This window comes from Histomonas meleagridis (assembly GCF_020186115.1).
Source record: "Histomonas meleagridis strain 2922-C6/04-10x chromosome Unknown contig_4, whole genome shotgun sequence".
NCBI lineage: Eukaryota > Parabasalia > Tritrichomonadida > Dientamoebidae > Histomonas > Histomonas meleagridis.
Genome location: NW_027150883.1, coordinates 78,348 through 97,596, shown reverse-complemented (window position 1 = coordinate 97,596; position 19,249 = coordinate 78,348). Strand labels below are relative to the sequence as shown.

At 28.3% G+C, this 19,249-nt stretch overlaps 6 protein-coding genes across 6 annotated transcripts; 5 read left to right on the top strand and 1 right to left on the bottom strand.

Moving 5' to 3' along the window:
• Positions 1-1,874: 1,874 nt before the first annotated feature.
• GO595_005795 (cask-interacting protein (caskin)) lies at positions 1,875-3,473 on the top strand (the record flags this gene model as incomplete). The annotated part of the gene is made up of 1 exon (XM_067919078.1): positions 1,875-3,473. One exon carries the CDS (start codon positions 1,875-1,877, stop codon positions 3,471-3,473), a length of 1,599 nt encoding a protein of 532 aa, XP_067773831.1.
• Positions 3,474-4,719: 1,246 nt separating this feature from the next.
• GO595_005794 (uncharacterized protein) lies at positions 4,720-6,525 on the top strand (the record flags this gene model as incomplete). The annotated part of the gene is made up of 1 exon (XM_067919077.1): positions 4,720-6,525. One exon carries the CDS (start codon positions 4,720-4,722, stop codon positions 6,523-6,525), a length of 1,806 nt encoding a protein of 601 aa, XP_067773830.1.
• Positions 6,526-7,467: 942 nt separating this feature from the next.
• Positions 7,468-8,103, top strand: GO595_005793 (Ras family protein; the record flags this gene model as incomplete). The annotated part of the gene is made up of 1 exon (XM_067919076.1): positions 7,468-8,103. The coding sequence occupies one exon, from the start codon at positions 7,468-7,470 to the stop codon at positions 8,101-8,103; it is 636 nt and encodes a 211-aa protein (XP_067773829.1).
• Positions 8,104-8,695: 592 nt separating this feature from the next.
• GO595_005792 (small GTP-binding protein) lies at positions 8,696-9,313 on the top strand (the record flags this gene model as incomplete). Its single annotated transcript, XM_067919073.1, has 1 exon — positions 8,696-9,313. The coding sequence occupies one exon, from the start codon at positions 8,696-8,698 to the stop codon at positions 9,311-9,313; it is 618 nt and encodes a 205-aa protein (XP_067773828.1).
• Positions 9,314-9,562: 249 nt separating this feature from the next.
• On the bottom strand, positions 9,563-10,684 carry GO595_005791 (glucosidase 2 subunit beta-like; the record flags this gene model as incomplete). Its single annotated transcript, XM_067919072.1, has 1 exon — positions 9,563-10,684. The coding sequence occupies one exon, from the start codon at positions 10,682-10,684 to the stop codon at positions 9,563-9,565; it is 1,122 nt and encodes a 373-aa protein (XP_067773827.1).
• A 2,478-nt stretch (positions 10,685-13,162) lies between these two features.
• GO595_005790 (linker histone H1 and H5 family protein) lies at positions 13,163-13,888 on the top strand (the record flags this gene model as incomplete). The annotated part of the gene is made up of 1 exon (XM_067919071.1): positions 13,163-13,888. One exon carries the CDS (start codon positions 13,163-13,165, stop codon positions 13,886-13,888), a length of 726 nt encoding a protein of 241 aa, XP_067773826.1.
• Positions 13,889-19,249: the final 5,361 nt, after the last annotated feature.

Here is a 19,249-nt window from a genome sequence, read left to right as displayed (position 1 = left end):
CATTGAATGTTGTTGACAAAATCCAGTTCAATTCAATTCTTGAAGCACTCAGAAAAATTCTGAAGAAGTGTCCGATACCAATTGAATTGGTTGTATCGTCGGTCAGTTCAATATTATCAGGTTCACATCCAATATTTATGCATAAGCCTCCATCATTATTTAATGATAAAGAAACTAAAATATTCACATTTTTACAATGTGTAGGAGTTACATATGAAAATGAATTATTACCCGAAATTTGTAATTTCATTTTTAAGACTTCAATTGAAGCGCCATTGTATATGTTTAATGTTTATATTGAACCACTTTCATTCATAACTGAATTTCCTGATTTAATTGATGTTAGTCAATTATTAAAATTCTTAATTAATCGATTAAATTATATTCAAGATAAAGAAACTTCAGAAGAAATTTTAGGAATTATTATTAAACTGATAAAAATTAATTTCGAAAATGTGAATATTAATGAATTTGTAAATCAATTATATCAATTAATTAGTGAAGAAGTTGATAAAAGTTCTTCGTTTTACTCAATGCTTTCACTTGCAATTCTCGAGTTATGTGCAATTGGCGAAGATATATCAATCGAATTGTTAAACGAAATTTTGGATTTATATCCATTTAATCCAGAGTTAGGTAAATGTGATCAAATGTCTTTAGCTTTAATTGATATGATACAAAGAGATGACAAAAAATGGGAAAAATTCGAAGAAAAAATTGTCAAAAATTTCGTTGATGTTTTGATGAATGAAAAAGAGAAATTGGAAGAGTTTTGCTTAAGTAGAGAGACTATAGTGGAAATGAAAGATATAATAAAAATGGGAATCAGAAAATATAAGGGATTGGAAAGAGAAATTACAAAGGGATTCGGTAAGAATAGGAGACTACAAAATAGATTTAGAACATTAACTAAATAAAAAATTTGTTGGTAAATATAAAATTGTTTCATAATTTCTGATAACAAAAAGTATTTCAAGCAGATGTTTTATGCCTTTACCAATTTCATTAATAAAAAATAATCTAAAAATCAAAATTTATCATTTGAGTAAGAAAGAGTTTAAAAAGAGTCTATATAATTATCATCAAATTTATCTGATAACAAATATATTGCTTGAGAAATATGCTTCTTCATTCACCATAAATAATTTGTTGCATATACTGGAGTGCTTTCAGTTTATTTGTCTTTTGATTCATCATTTTCTTTCAACTTTAATAAAGCAACCAACATTATTTTTAACCATAAAAAACATTACGAATTTGAATGATGTCGAATCATTTCGGAAATATCTTCTATTCAATCTAAAAAAACGATTAAAATATATTGATAACAAATAATCAATGATTTTATTCAATGATACTTCTCATTAGGAGTAACAACGATCGGTTTCAATTGAATTGTCTTACAAAAAGTTTCATCGAAATCGTTTTCGATTTTCAGTGCATATTCGATATTTGAATGTGTTTAACGTTCGATTCCAATAGAAAAATTCGACTTTTTGTATGTAGTCGAATTTACCCGAATTTCGATCATTTGACAAGTACACAATAATATGCAAACATTAAGCGATCTTCAAAATTTACTAACAATACAAAAAATCATTTTTGGTTTTGATGAAAGTAATGTTGAGTCATCAGTTCAATCAACAATTGAATTATTTGATTACAATTTCCCATATACCTCTAACTTAATTATTTCCAAATTATTATATGCATCATTTAAATCTCAATGTAAAAAGCCAGAAATTATTTGTGAATATTTAAAAAAACTCGAAAGTAAAAATGATAATTCAACAAATGTACCAAAAATAACAAGAATTTTTAGGAACTATCTGGCTAAAGTTAAGAAGCAAGAAGCATATTACATACTTAATAAAATGATTTTACAAGGCTTAATCGATACAGATTTTGTTCAAAAGATTCGAACATTTTATTTCCAACAATATCGACCTAATCAAGATCTTTTATTTTTCCCATTTTATCAAGAATTTCGTGAAAACTATAATAAGTTATCAGCTAATGATTGGAAACTTCAAAAAGAATTAACAAACGAAGGCGTTAATCCATCAGAGCTTGTTAAAGTTCTTCGTGAAGATGACATTCAAAAGCTTCAAGAAATGTCCACTCAACCAAACTTTGATTTTAATCAATGCATTGAACCATCACTCTATGAGAAGAATTCGATTATTAACGAAGCAAATGTTACACTTATAGAATGTTGTGCATTTTTAGGCGCTATTAAATGTTTTAAGTTTTTACTTATGAATGGAGCGAAAGTCGAAAACGCAGGTAAATATGCAGTTGCAGGAGGAAACAATGAAATTATTCGTTTATGCGAACAAAACAATTCGACATTTAGAGGAGCGTTTGAAAAAGCAATCGAATATAATAGGAAGGAAATATTTCATTATCTTTTCGATAGTCAAATCGAAGACTTAAATGAAAATAAAGGAATACCTCAATTAGATGATAACATGCAACAAATTCAAAACAATCTTGCAAAGATTTCGAGCTCTTTAGCAAATGCATTACCTGGTTTTGACCCAACAATGTTTGCTAATTTAGGAAATCAACAAAATCTTCAGCAACATCCTAAAGTAGAAGAAGAAACAAACCATGAGTCATTCTTTGGTAAATTATTTGGAAGTCATAAGAATGAACTTGAACCTCCACAAAATGAAGGTGAAAAAGATGAAGCAGAATATGAATCGTTCTTTAACAAGTTATTCGGAAGTAATAAAAATGATACAAATGAACCTGAAAAAGAAGGAGATCATGAAACATTCTTTAGTAAGTTATTCGGAAGTCATCAGGATGATAAAGATAAGCCTAATGAAGATGAAGGAGACGAAGGAGAACTAAATCCTGGAGCATTCTTCGGTAAATTATTCGGAGATATAAAGTCAATGTTCGAATTATTAGGTGATTCTGAAAATGGTGAAAACAATAATAAAGAAAATGAAAAGCAAAATGAGGATAACAAGGAAAATGTAAAAGAAGAAACACAAGGCGAAAATATCGAAAATGAAAAACAAAACGAAAACGACAACAAAGAAAATGTAGAAAAGCAAAATGAAAAGAATGAGGATAACAAAGAAAATGAAAACAATGACGAAAAAGACGAAAAACCAAACGATAATAATAAGGAAGATTCGCTAAGCCCAATTAAGGACAATTTCACACTCGACAACATGAAGAAGCTGTTAACTCTCTGCATCTTCTACAACAACTATGAACTTTTATCATTTCTACTTACGAAAGGCGATTTTATTGATGATAAGATTCTTAATGAAGTTGCTAATTGCGGCGACATCTTTTTGTTCAAATGTTTTAGTGAGAAAGTTCCATACTCGAAAAAGATACTCACAGAGGTCATATTTTCAGGGAATCCGGAATTCTTCAGTTACATTATGAAACAAGACGGCTTTAGTATTGAGAAAATGTACAAAGGTTTGTTCATTATTTATATATTTTAATATAATTTTTGGACGTTTCTTTAATTGTTTTTTAAACCACTTACAATGTCTATAGGCTTCAATAACATGGAACTTATTGATTATCTTTTAGGAATTGAAGGAATTGATGTTAATGAACGAAATGTTTATGTAATATTTTTGATGTTTGTTTTTGTTCTTTTCTTGTTTTTTATTGTTTGTTTGGAGTTTTTTAATGTTATTCGAAGCTTTTCTTATATCTGCTGCTAGAGGTGGTCATATTGATATTGTTAAAAAACTCGTGCAACATAAGGATATTAAATTAAATGTGAAAGATAATATGGTTTATGTTGAATATTTGGAATTTATTTAATTGTTTTTCTACAGCTTTAATGGTTTCGTTGGAATTTTATCACCCCGAAGTTGCTTTGATACTTCTTGAACAAGAAGGCATTGATATAAATATTAAAAATGTTATTTCGTTTTGTTGAGTGTTTCATTAGTATTGTTTTAGTTTGGTTCATGTGTTTGGTGTTTATTTGATTTGTTTGTAAACGCACTCTTTTATGCAAATAATTTGGGAAAAGATGGACAAGAAGTTGCAGAAATAATTAAGAAAAAAAGAAAATAATTTCGAATTAATAAATTAGTTTACTTAAAAATAATTTTTATGTTTTGAGGTAAATTGAAGTGAATTAAAGTCTTTAGTGCATGTTATTTAATTAATGTGCAGACGTAAGCTGAAATTTTAGTTTTGGATCAATATTTTCAAATCAACAGCAAAATGTTTATAATTTGGAAAAAATTATACCGAGATACTTAACAAAAACAACGGAAGGAAAGAAACCACAAATAAAAAGATCACATCGTGAAAAAGAAATCAAATTTGTATTGAATTATAATCACAAAATATAATTTACATTCAAAAGTTCGGTCACGGTTTGGTTGCACCTGTTGGTAAATTTTTTATATGAATATCGATTTTAAAGCCAAATAACTTGTAATTGCTTTATTAAAAAATGATTTTAAATAAGGAATAAAATTTCAATCTGAAATATATATAAAATTGTGATACATCATGAATAAAATGCTCAAATGTAGACTTATTAATAAGTAAGATTAATAACAACCTCAACGATGTAAACTATTGAAATTCATGTTTTGTGCACATAATCAGTCGGCCAAATATTACAATACGATTATTTTCAACTTAAAAAACGACTTTTTCAGGGTCCTTGTTTTGCCTGATAACGGTCGCAATATCTCTAGAAACGACAATATAATTCAAATGGATTTCGTCGAAGATCCAATCTTTGAACCACTCCTAAATGTGCAAAGTGCACTTCAAGATCTTACACCTGACACGATCAATAATGCATTTTCTACAATATTTAATTTCATTTCCAAACATCCAGATCACGAACTTGCTATAGTTCGCTTTATTTACAATATTGCTGAAACCAAGTACAGTTGCATTGACCAATTTGTAGAGCTCGTTAAAATGCTCCATTTTGAAGATATTGTTCGTCGTCATTTGACAAATTTTGGGTATTCACACAATAAGCTTTATTTCATTCAAGCACTCATTCGTGCCGGCTTAGTGCCACAATCTTCCTATGATGATTTTCTTCAGAGGTCAACCACACTTCCGGAACAATTCAATGAAGATTATAGCCATGTATATGAAAATCATGATGCCACAATTGCGCGTGACCTATCTTCTATAATTGACAAAGATGATTCTGATGCACTCCAAGAATATCTAACCGATCATTCTCTGAGCGTCAATACAAAATTCTTTACAATTCCACATTTTACGACGCATTCAAGTCCTATTGATGGGGATGTCAGTCTTATTGACTATGCAGCATATCGTGGGATGCCCAAATGTTTCAAGTATCTTTTCATTAACAAAGCGGAACTTTTAACAAATGACAAAACGACGTCGATGACCTTTGCAGTCAGTGGAGGGGACAATGAAATTATTCATCTTATTGAATCGCAAATTAAAGTTCGACCCACAGATATTTTTGGAGCGATCTATAATCATCGCCGAGAAGTTTTTGATTGGATTCTTTCTAATGTTGATTGTAAGGCCAAAAGTTTACAAGAAAACATATCAAGATATTGCTTACTAAGTGATTTTTATTATGGCCTCAAAAGAATGCCTGCGCATATTCAAATATCAATCGATGATATGTTTTCTGCTATAATCAATCAGAACAATGTTGAATTCATGGAGATATTTCTTAATAAATATGGGAACCAACTTAGCAATGTAGCTACGCGTAAAAATTACCGAAACAAAACAATGGAAATATGTCGAACAGGAAATTTGGAAGTATTTGAACTTTATTATGATAAATATTTCGCTGAAATTGATGTCAACATAGCATTTGATGATGTTATTTTATCCAGGAACATTCATTTCATCAAAGCATTTAATGAAAAATATCATCCGAATATTAATCAGCGTGGTTTTCAAGGTTATACACCTATACATCGTGCATGTTCTCTAAGTGATTTTGAGATTTTCGAATATTTTAGTGAACAAGAAAATGTTGACTATAATATTCCAAATGATATCCACGAAGATTGTTTATTTACTTGTTGCGAGAACGGAAACACAAAAATATTAAAGAAAATGTTAACGAATCCTTCGATTGATATTAATAGGAAACATGATTCATATGAAATTAATGCATTAGGTTGCGCAATTTACAAAAAGAATGTCGAAGTTGTACGAATTCTTTTAAGTGACCCAAGAATAATACCAAATATTAGAACTTGGTATAATGCTCAACATTTCGATATAAAAACAAGTCATTTACAAATCGCAATAAATGGCTCTCAAGAAATTATGGAACTGTTGTTAGAAAATCCGAAAATGAAAATATCTTTAAACGAAAAGGAAAATATAATCAAAAAATTCCCGTCATTACCAAAAGAAATAATAGAAAACGTAAAAATAAGAAAAGAAGATAGATACGACAAGTTGCAATCGATGTACGGTGAGGACGATTCCTACATGTATATTTACGAGGAAGAAGAAGAAGATAATGATGAAGATGAGGACAATTCAGACTCGTACTAATATAAAATTGGCCTTAATAAAATATTTTATTAAAATGATATTACTTTGTAATAATAAGAAGATTTTTATTGGATATTTTTAACATATTCATTATAGTATAAATGAATGAGTGGGAGAAACTTGAAAATATTTAAAATTTCACATGATAATCCAAAAGAAAAAAAAAGCGAAATATAAAAGAAATTAATTTAATTTTGAATGAGAAATCAAATTTTTGATTTCGTTTGTGTTAATATGTTCGTCTAAATTCCATAATTATTTAATTTGTGTTTTCATTAATTTCTATACTTTTGGGGGAATTAAATGAAATAATATTAATTGATGGTCTAAATGAACCTCTGATATTTAATGATTTATCAATTTTTTTTATAACGAATACTGTATAGTTTTTGTTATTTCACAAAAAGGATATTTTTTTCCCCCATTGATTTATTCTTTAGAAAAAAAAAAATTCCATTCAAAATTCTGTCTGACTTAAGTTTTGAAAATAATTTTTTATTTGCTATACTTATTTTCTTTTTAAGTATTTTTCATTAAAATGGTATTATGAAAATATAGAAAGAAACATTTTTTTTTTCTTTTTTTTGAAAGCACATCTCACCAATGTGTTCTTGAATACAATTAATTTTTTTTGGAATCATATTATAATTTATTGTTTTGTATCTTATTGATTTGGAAAGAAAAGTATTTTAAAACGATATTTAAAACAATAAGATAATGCTTATTATTCACATAAGCAATTTTTTTTTCTTCTGTAAGATTAAGGGCAGTTTTTTGATGAATTTTTCTGCCCTTTTTCTGTGTGAATTCCAAGGGAAAAATTGAGCGGAAAAACCGGAAAACCTTTTTTTGATTTCTTATGTTTACAAAAATTATTGGTACGATGAGGCATCCTGTCAGGAAGGAGTTGACTACTTTCGAATAAACCATTTATTTCATAGCATGGTTTCACAGAAACCGCCATCCATTTGTAAAATGAGTTCGAATGGCTTCAAGATTGTTGTTGTTGGATCTTCAGGTGTTGGAAAAACAGCCCTTGTCAATCAACTCGTGAACAAGACTTTCAGAGAAGATGGTCAACCAACAATTGGTGTTGAATTTAAATCATACACCATTCAAGCAGACGATGAGTCAGTAAAGCTTCAAATTTGGGACACAGCTGGTCAGGAACGCTTCCGTTCTGTCTCTAAAGCTTATTTCAGAAATGCTGTTGGCGCAATCCTCGTTTTCGATTTAACATCTAGACAATCATTCGATGAACTCGATACCTGGATCAACGATCTCAACGCACTATGTACTCAAAACACATATATTATTCTTGTTGGTAACAAGAAAGATCTTGAAGATCGTCAAATAGTCGAAACCGAAGGTGAAGAATATGCAAAACGTCACAACCTTATTTACTTGGAAACATCTGCAAAGGATGGAACAAACGTTGAAGAAGCATTTGCTCGTCTTGGAATGGGAATCTTAAGGAGAGTCAAAGAAGGAACAATTCAACAACGTAAAGAAAGTGATCTTCCTGCAATTGATGAAGCACCTCAGAAGAAGGATTCTGAGCCAAATTGCACCTGCTAATCTGGTAAAGGTTTCTGAAGAAATTAATTCTGAATTTTTTTTGTCATTCAATGCAAAACCTTAAAAGCGCAGACTTTTGTATGGTTTATGAACTCATCCAAATTTCTACAGTTATTTTTTCATAGGAATTCGTTCAATTTGACAGTTTTTCAGAGGTTGGCCTGTTTGAATGTATATCGTCATTTTATAACAACGCTGTTGGAAATCAGAGAAAAACGATCGGTTAAAATTAAAAAACCGCTTAGATTCATCTGAGCTTGTTTCTTCAAAATTATTTAATTTTCAAGCAATATGCTGCTAGGCATGCTGGTTACCCAGAAACCATAAAATCTTTTGTACGTAATATCTTACTAATGAAAAAAAAAAGATACAACATTGTTATGGTTTATCCTTAGTATTTGAAAATACTAAATTGCTTCATATTTTTTTATTGTTCACGAACTTTTGGTAAAGTTTATCGATTTTCTGGATCTTAGAAATTTCCAATTTCTGTTTTGCAACTTATGCCAAAGATTGGTTTGGTAATTGAATTGTTTATTTTATTTGAAATCGACTTTTTGATTTCCCAACGGTTAATGCATTAAAGTTTCAAATGGCGTCAGAAGCAACAGCGAAGGTTGTTCTCGTCGGAGATTCTGCCGTTGGAAAAACAGCAATCACGTTGCGCTACGTAAAGGGTGCATATTCTCCTGCTGAGTCAACAATTGGGGCAGATATTTTGACAAAATCATTAAATGTTCACGGACAAAAAGTTAATTTAGCAATTTGGGATACAGCCGGACAAGAAGAGTATAGGACACTTACACCAATGTATTATAGAGATGCTTCTATTGTTATTATTGTTTTTGCTGTTGGAGATCCAAATCCAGAAAAACCAATCAGCAGAAGTTCTTTTAGTTCAGTTAGCAAATGGTATGAAGAAGTTACGTCCATAAATGAAAATGCTATTATTGTATTATGCGGGAATATGAACGATTTAGATGATCGCAAAGTATCATTTGACGAAGGAAACGACAAAGCAGAAGAATTAACGGATGTTGAATACTTTGAAACAAGTGCTTTATCAGGCGACGGAATTGATGCACTTTTCGAAAATTTAGCAGAAAAATATTTGAAAACAAGACAACCACAAGATCCAATTGATGATCCGGTTAAGCGAGTAGATCTTAAGGAAGATAATAATCAAGATAAAAAGAAAAAGTGCTGCTGAGTAAACCACTCAATCAAATGATTTTTAAGAACGTTAGCAAATACCTATTGAAAACACTGTTCGATAATTTATCAAAAAAACTGCAATTTTTTTTATTTTTTTTAGTGTAAGTAAATTTCAACCAGAAAATATTTTCATTGTCGGAGCAATGTTTGCAAATGTGTTAGCATCTGAATTTGGAGAAGATCTCTTTCATATACTTAAAGTTACCATAAACAATTTGTAAATATTTATTATATCCAAATACATTTATAAGCCTAATTGATCTCTCAATTGAGAAAGTTGCTTCACATCCATGTTCTCCAACTTCTTTATATCCTTTTCACTACATACAAGTGGCGATATAAACAATGCGTTGTATTTACATGTTTCCTCTTCCACAGCTTTCACCAGTTTACTTTCCTTCCAACACATCAAATGCATTTCTGTCTTCCTTCCACTCCGCGTTTGCCAACAATATTGTCCATCTTCAAAGAATAAAGTTTCGTTTTCATAGTCTTTGAACCTTCCAATGTCCGTTGAGCCTTGTTGAATGTTGTTCATGAAGCGAAGTTTGGAGCCTTCGCATGTGAATTCTTGGTCATAGAGTGAAAGATATTGAAGTGGAACTTTCGAGGAAAAAGCTTTGTCTTTGTCTTTAATGTTTCGCTCTTTGCTTTCGAGTTCGCTAAGTTTAGATTTAAGTGACGAAAGTTCGTTATCTAAATTATCAGATTCGATTTCTTGTGTTGGGTCATCTTCAATGCTAACAAAGAAAGTCAGACGCCAAACGCGAATGATTATGTCCTTGATAATTGATGTGCTGTTATTTTGGTTTGATGTGGAATCATTTTGATTTTCTGTTGTTTCATTGGAGGGATTTGGCGTTGGGGTTGGAGTTGGCTTGGAGGATAAACGCTTCTTCATTGCTTCAAGTTGCTTGATTCGATTTTTGGTTGAAGATATTTCCGATTTTATTTTCCTCTTTTGCTTTTTAAAGGATGATAGCTCTTTTGAGCCCTCTCTTTTAAGCTTTTTTAGTTGGTTTATGCCTTCTTGATATGAATCTGTAAATTCTTTGATCATTTTTTTTCTTTGACTTTCAAGATTACTACAAATATTTGAACAGTTTGCTCTTGGATTATGAATTTCATCAGACCCATCACAACAATCACAAATACCATCATTTATACTCCATCTTGGAATGTAATTTGGAATGTAGCCATCATTGGCACAATAAAAATCAGACAATTTTCCTTCTGGAGTCTCTGGCTCATCTGATCCATCATCGCAATCTCTGTAATTATCATTTAATTTTAATAACGAGATAACTCTTGATTTATCAAAACATATAAATGTACCTTTTTCTTCATCAATCGCGGAGTCATACATTTGTTTTAGCTTTGGATCTACACCATGAATTATATAAGAAAATATATCATGAACCAACAAAGCAAAAAACATTTTTCTATTTAATAAACGTTCGTTAAATAGAAAAAAACTATTTCATTAACTCATCTAAAAATGTTCATACTATATTGATAATAATCAAGGTTATATCATAATGAGATATAATGATTTTTAAAAAATCAAGAAAAATATTTTCAAATAATGTATTAATAATTGATTAAAATCTCAATTTAAAAAGCAACTTATATATCCTATAGATATCAAGCTTTACTATATACCCATTATTGTGGTATAACTATTTAAGTTTAAGAAGAAAAAAGGGAAAATAGTTTTGATCAAAATAGTTAAAACCTTAAAAAAATCTTAAATTAAATCACTGTTTACTACTTAATACAAACACTTTCTGACCAAAAAATCCAATTTTTGGAAATTTGATTAAAATTTTGAAAAATCGATTTTGCAGAAAAAGTTAACATTTAATCACAACAAACAAAGGCATGTTCAAAGCGTCTGAATAACTTTTTCGATTGTTTCAATTTGCTCTAAAAGAACATTGAAATCAGTATTTGGTATTGTTGATTGATATAAATTAACAAGCTGATGGAAGCTTTCTTTAATTTCTTTTAAAATTTTGATTGCAGGAGTTTCATATACAAAATAATTATTGATCCTTTTTGAAACATATCTAATTGTTCGAACAATTACTCTTCTTCCAGTGTTCGGTTCACCATTTTCTTGGAAGTCAATGAGCTGGCTGATTGAATTATTGATATTTTCATCAAATTGAGAAAATTTCTTTGTAAAGTTTTTGGATTCGTTAACGGTCTCGTTAAGGGCAATTATTTCCCCTTTGAAGTCATTTAAGCTGTTTAATATCTTTTGAAGAGTTTCTTCTTGTACTCTAATTTTAATTTGTAAATCTTCAAACTCAATTACTTTACTGTTTGCTTCTGCTAATTTTATTTCGAATTTTTCTCGTTCTGATTTCAATATATGTGAAACTACCCAATATTTTTCTAAAAACATCTTAAATTTGGAAGCAACAGCATTCTGAAGGGACTCTGGTTGTATGTATTCTAAAAACTGTTCAAAATTTTGATGTTTGAAAAAATCATTAATGGAATTAATGGAAAGTTTGGAAAAATCAACAAACTTAATAAGGGATATATATGCACTGTCATCGAAAGGTTTAAGATTTAAAATAAATGAAAGCTTTTCATCTTCTGATTCAAATGGTGATTTGCCTTTCAATGGAGTTAAGAGAGCTTTAACAAATCCAAATGGTGGCATTTCTGGAAAGTTAATGAAAAAGTCATGATTTTTTATAAGGAACGAAATAAGAGGTAAACAATAATTTGGATAATTTGAAAGAACCCTATATCTATCCATAAAGTTTCTCTTAGTTGTTGTTTCTTCAACAAAAGAAAATAAATGTTTGCATAAAACAGGTATATCGAATGTTGCAGCAATAACAAGGCATTCCATTGCATGTTCTTTAAAATCTACCTCCTTGAAACTAAGGAAGTCAGTCACTAAGTTGATTGCTTCTGGTGTGGTTTTAATGTTGAATTCTGTTTGAGTGATATCAGTTTTAAATATGTTAGAAAATGCTTTTAATGTATAGCTGTTGAATTTGTATTGCTTCTTGTTAATTGTAAGAGTTAAATCTCTGATATTTAGAAGATCTTGAATGTCGCCTGTGCAAATCATTGGTATGAAATGTGATGTGAAATTTTTTGTTTCTTAATTTTTGTACGTTTAACCCAAATGATGGATTTAGGCGGAGGTATAAATTGGAAAATTCTTAATAAAAATACAGCTATTTCACTTCAAAAGGTATGCCAAGAGAAGAACATAAAGATAAGTGGTAAGGTTACAAGACAAAAAATGGTATCTGCTTTGACTAAATACAGAAATGAATATCTTAAAAAACAAAATGAAATCAATACACAGACGCCTTTAAAAACACCTCCAAATAAAGTTGCTTTAAATCAGACAACACCATCTCCAACAAATAGTATTGGATTTATTCCGCAGTCAATCTTAAAGAAAAATAATAAGGTATTGAAGCCCAATAATAGAGTTCATTTTTCACAGAGTTCTTTTCCAAAATATCCTTACCCCAAACGCAAAAACAATTTGCTTCTTTATGGGATATTTTTTTTTCTGATATTTTGGATAATGTTTTTTCTTTTTTGCCTTTGGTAAGTTAAACATGTTTGTTACTTTCTTTGTTTTAGAAATGTATTTTTCTGGACTTATTTCATATTATCATCTTTGGGAAATGTGTTGTATTTTTCGATATTTGAATATTATTCCTTTTGATTTGAGTAAACAAAAATATGAGGAGTAAATAGACATTATTTTATCTATCAAATTCACAGAGGTTTATTTCATTTTTCAATTAATTCGAACATAAAATCGGCGGGGAAAAAAGGCGCGCTTTTTCAGTTCACATAAATGTCTGAACAGAAAAAGAAAGATACTGTAGCCAAAGAGGAAAAGGAAGAAGAAAAGAAAGTCAAGAAAACTACAACAAAGAAGACTGAAACCAAAAAGAAAGTCGTTCCAAAAAAGAAGACAAATGATAAGAAGGCCACAACTACAAAGAAGAAAACAACAACAACTGATAAAAAGAAAGCAAGCCCAAAGAAAACTAGTACAAAGAAAGATGGTTCAAAGAAAGCTACAACCAAGAAAACAACTACAAAGAAGATGGTGAAGAAAGCCACAAAGCCAACCAAGAAAACTACAGAGAAATCAACAAAGTCAAAGAAGTCAACAAAGCAAAAGACTGAAAAGAAGGAAAATAGAAGCATTTATGTTAAGTGGGTTAGTGAGGCAATCTTTAATCTTACAACAGAAGACAACAAATACATTAGTTATCAGAAAATCAAACAATATCTACAGGATTATATGGATGAGGGATTACCCCAATTCATTCCAAAGAGAACCAAGAAGACTCTTGAATCTCTTCATGAAAAGAAACTCTTGAAAGCAAAGAAAAATTCATATGCATTTTCAGCTCAAGGACTTAAGACAATTGCACCTGAAAAGACAGTTAAAAGGAAGAAGATTTCTCGTCCAGAGAAGAAGACTAAACCTAAAGTGGTTGAGAAAAAAGAACAAGCTAAAGAAGTAGTTCTTCTTTCTGGCCGTGTTTCAAAACAGGTGACATACGAATAAACAAGTTTTTTTCTCATAATATCTTTTCATTTTTATACTTTTAACATCAAATTAATTTATACATCTAAGAATGTGTATTAATATTAGACTTTAATTTTTATTCATCTGTTTCCTTTTTGTGTTTATGTGTATGCATTAGCTTACATTCTAAAACACAATCGCCAACACCACAATCACAAAAGAATCCTTGATTATTTGTCAGTTCTATTTCCATCATGTGATGACCTTTGTGACAAACCCTTGCACATTCTCTACATATGGAGTAAGGAGGAAGAATTTTGCATGTTAAGCATAAGAAATAACTTCTATCATTTAGATAATCTCTACCCGTTTGTTCAGCTGAACAATGGTCAACTTTATTGAAAATAACATTTCTTAGATTACGGCGAAGATGTTTTTGTTGTGGGTTGAGAATTAGTTTGTCTGCTTTTTCTTTATCATATTCGATTCCTTCTATTGTAGAAAGAAAATCAACCATATTTTTCATGCCAAAATCAGCTGCAAGTAAAATTGCTGTCATTCCTTTGTTGTTTTTAGCATTAATATCAATTCCTTCTTTTTCAAGAAGTAATTTAATTATATCGATATTACCATTTTTAGATGTTATCATAAATGCTGTTTCAAAAGATGAAAATAATTATCAAATTCATTTATAAAATATTATGTCTTTAAAACGAATATTATCTTTAGCATTAATATCAATTCCTTCTTGTTCAAGAAGCAATTTAACTGCTTTCAAACGATTTGCATATGATGCAAGCATTAATGCTGTTTGAAATAATTCAAATACATTCCAAATATATATTTTAAATTTCGAATTTTTAAGATAAACATTAAATTTAACAAAATAATATTTTTAGCATTAATATCAATTCCTTTATGTTCAAGAATTAACTCAACTATTTCATTATTTCCAGCTGAACATGCAAACATTAATGTATTCCAAAATAATTTAAATTAACACCAAACATTATAATAAAATACTATATCAATGAAACAAAAATAAAATAATTTACATAAACTGTTTGAGCATTAATATTAATTCCTTCTTGTTCAAGAAGTAATTTAACTATTTCTGTATGACCACATTGAGATGCCAAAATAAGTGCTGTATTAAATAATCTGAATAATTTCCAAATATTATTTTGTAATATCAAATTATTAAAATAAATATCAAATAAAACAAATAAATTTCTTTAGCATTAATATCAATTCCTTCTTGTTCAAGAAGTAATTTAACTATTTCTGCATAACCATTTAAAGATGCTAATATCAATGCTGAATAAAACAATTCAAATAATTTCCAAATATTACTTTAAAATATCAAATTATTATAATAAATATCAAATTTAACAAATAAATTTTTTTTGCATTAATATTAATTCCTTCTTGTTCAAGAAGTAATTTAACTATTTCTATATAACCGAACTTAGATGCATTCATTAAAGCTGTAGAAAATATTTTTAATAATTCCCATATAATATTTTATAATATCAGAAAATAAAATAAATAAATTTTTTTATCATTTACATTAGTTCCTTTTTGTTGAAGAAGTAATTTCACTATTTCCGTGTGGCCATTTCCACATGAATATAAAAATGCAGTATTAAATAAATTATGAAAATACCATAAATATCTTTATCATTAACATTAATTCCTTTTTGTTCAATAAGCATTTTAACAATATCTAAAAATCCTTTTTTAGATGCTATCATAAGTGCTGTAATAAATTTTTTTATTATATTCCAAATATCATTTTGAAACATAAAATTATTGAAATAAATAATAAATAAAGCAGATAAACATCTTTAGCATTAATATCAATTCCTTCTTGTTTAAGAAGTAATTTAACAATATCACTGCTATTACATTTTACTGCCTCTATAAGTGCTGTTTCAAATATTTAAAATAAATTCCATTTTTTATTATAAAATATAAAATTTTTTAAATTATCATTAAATAAAATAAATAAACTTGATAATTAATATTAATTCCCTTTTGTTCAAGTAATAACTTAACTATTTCATAATGACCATTAGCTGATGCTAACATAAGTGCTGTCCAAAACAACCCAAACAAACACCAAATATTATTTTGAAATGGCAAATTAAATAAATAATTTTTAAATGAAATTAATGAACATCTTTTTCATTAATATCAAATCCTCCTTGTTTAAGAAGAAATTTAACTACATCTAAATGTCCATTTCTTGATGCCAACATAAGTGTTGTTTTTCCAAAATTTCAGTTGAAATACCAAATCATTAAAATAAACTTCAATTAAAATGATAAAATAGTTTTGAAATTGATATCATTGTTTCCAAGTTCATGAAGTAATTTAGCTATTTCAATATAACCACATTTAGTTGCCAATATATATGCTGTTTCAAATCATTTTAATAATTTCCAAATTTTCTTTTGAAATTGCAAAATAATAAAATCAAATTTATATGAAATTAATTAATATTTTTAATATTGATTTCAATTCCATTTTGTTTAAGAAGTAATTTAACTATTTCTATATGCCCATTTTCAGATGCTTTCATAAGTGCTGTATAAAATAATTTGAACAAATTTTAAACATTTTATTAAAACATCAAAATTCTTTCATAAACATTGAACATAATAAATTAACATTTTTGGCATTAATATCAATTCCTTCTTGTTCAAGAAGCATTTTAATTATTTCAATATTACCTTTTATAGATGCTTTAATTAGTAATGTATTAAATGATATAAATAGTTTCCGAATAATATATCAAAACATCAAAATATTCAAAAAAATGTGAAATTAAATTAATAAATATCTTTAACATTTATTTCAATTCCGTTTTGCTCAAGAAGTAATTTAACTATTTTCTCATAACCTTTTTCAGTCGCAATCATAAGTGGCGTTTTAAATGATCTAAATAATTTCCAAATATTTTCATTAAATATCAAATTAATAAAAGAAATTTCTTTTATATTTAAATCAATTTCAAAATCTTTTTGTTCAAGTATAAATTGTACAAGTTCATTATTTCCTGATTGTGTTGCAAACAACAAAATATTTTTTGGTATTGTATTTTTTTGAAGGAAATGTTTGATAAGATATAAATTACCAAATTTTGCTGTTTCATTGATAATTGATTCTTTAATTTCTATTTCTTTATCTTCCAAAAATAAGAGGATTTCATAATTTCCATTGTGAATACATTCATCAACTAATTTATTAATTATTTTATCATTTAAATTCTGCGGAATTTGATTGTTATCCAAAGGATTTAGATTTTCCATTAATTGCAAAAAGTTAGTTCCATGAATATGATTATTCATAATCAAGCGTAAAAATTGATCAGTATTTCTATTCATTCGTGGATTTGGTTGAACAAATCCATCAAATTCTTCTAAATTATTTTCGTAAATATAATAAAAAAGATCATTTCGGTGGAATTTAATTGCTGCTTCATATGCACCTTCAAATGATGAATGATGTTGTTCACATAAATGAATGATTTCATCATTTCCACCTGCAACTGCATATTTTCCTGTTTTATTTACATTTGCATTTTTCATAAGTAAATATTTAAAACATTTAACTGCTGAAAAAAATGCTGCATAATCAATTAACGAAACATTATTTTGATTAATAAATGAACATCTTTCATAAAGTGATGGTTCTATTATTTGATTAATATCAAAGTCTTCTTGTGATGATAATTCTTGAAGTTTTTCTATTTCATCATTTCGAATTATTTCTCCAATTTCACTTGGATTATGTCCTATTTTAACATATTTCCTATGCAATTCAAAATCATTCATTGATATTTTTGAAAAGTTTTCTAAAAATGATAAAGCATAAACATCTTTATAAGAAACACTATTAATATCTGTTACACTTTTTGAGCGATAATGTATGAAATAATTAGTATCCATGTTTTTAGTAATACTTGAATCAACAAAATTATGAGTAATCATCTGTTCAAGGAAATAATATGCTTCTTGTGTTTGAAGTTGAGCAATATATTTAATAAATATTTCGATGATTTTTGGATTATCTTTGTTTAGCTCTTCTTCTTTGGATTGGATTGATTGTAAATAGCGAATATATATATCGCTTTCATTCCTAAGTGATGAAAATGCAGATAAAACAAAAATACATATTATAACATCGAAAGAATATGGTGAATTTGAATCAAACAAGTTCATTGTTTGTTGTATAGATAAATCAAAATTTTTTTCAGTCAAATTAAAAATTATATGCTTGAGGTCTGTTAATATTTGCGCAATAATATTTTGATCACTTGAACTTGTTTCCATGAAAAAATCCGAAAGAAAAAAAATGAAAAAACCGTTAATTTTTGGATCATGGCAAAAATAAAGTAAAATTTTCCAAACGAAAAAAATGTGTTAGCACACTTAAAATTAAAATACCATAACGGACAAATAATTACCTTATCATTTTCGACATAAAAATGACGATATTTATATAGACAAAAAGAAAAGAAATCAATTATCATTAGATTAATAAATCATATAATCACACTCAAAAACATCGATGTTTTTCCATGGGTCTTGGGAGATCCATTCATTTTAAAGTTATCAAATTTTTCAAAATCGAAAATTTGATCCAAAGGGAAAAGTAAAATTTTGTATATACACATACATATTTATACCTTAGAGAATAAATCTATAATAAAATTTAAAGTTTTGTTTAAATTAAAAAATTATACATTTTTATAATCTGAAATTAAAATAATGATTTTCTCAAAAATTTAGTCAATATGAATTGTAAGGTATTTTTTTGTAAAATTGAGTGATATAAAATAACACATGACGTCATGTGGGAAAATGCTCTGTTAAACACTATCTTGCAGACAAATGAAACTCATCCTGAATTTAGAACAAAAATAATAAAACAAAGTACAAGTTTGGGATATACATGGCCCGGTGCCATATACAAGTTTTCCTAAAGCTTTTAGAGGAATGAAAGAGGTTTGTCTCCTCAAAGCAAAAAAGAGAACCTTATTTTTATGGTATGCACAACTATCAAGTAAACACATCTTTAACGCTTTTAGATATTACAATGTGCGATTCCAAACTTTCTTAGACAAACGCATCGTCTTGGAAAATTAATGTTTGTCCCGAATCAATACAGTCGGAAGACGATGAAAAACCGTATCCTATTCCTCCACCAGTTTTTACTCCCCCTGCTCCATGCCTCATGCCAGATAATGAAGGCCAAGTTAAATCCATTTATTTCAGTAATGTTGGCCTACTTAAGGGCTTTATTAAGGAGAATCCTCAGTTGGTTGAGAATTGGGTTATTGTACTTCCAATAGTCTCGATAGGTGCCATCCGTTATGATCGTCGCCTTAAGGAT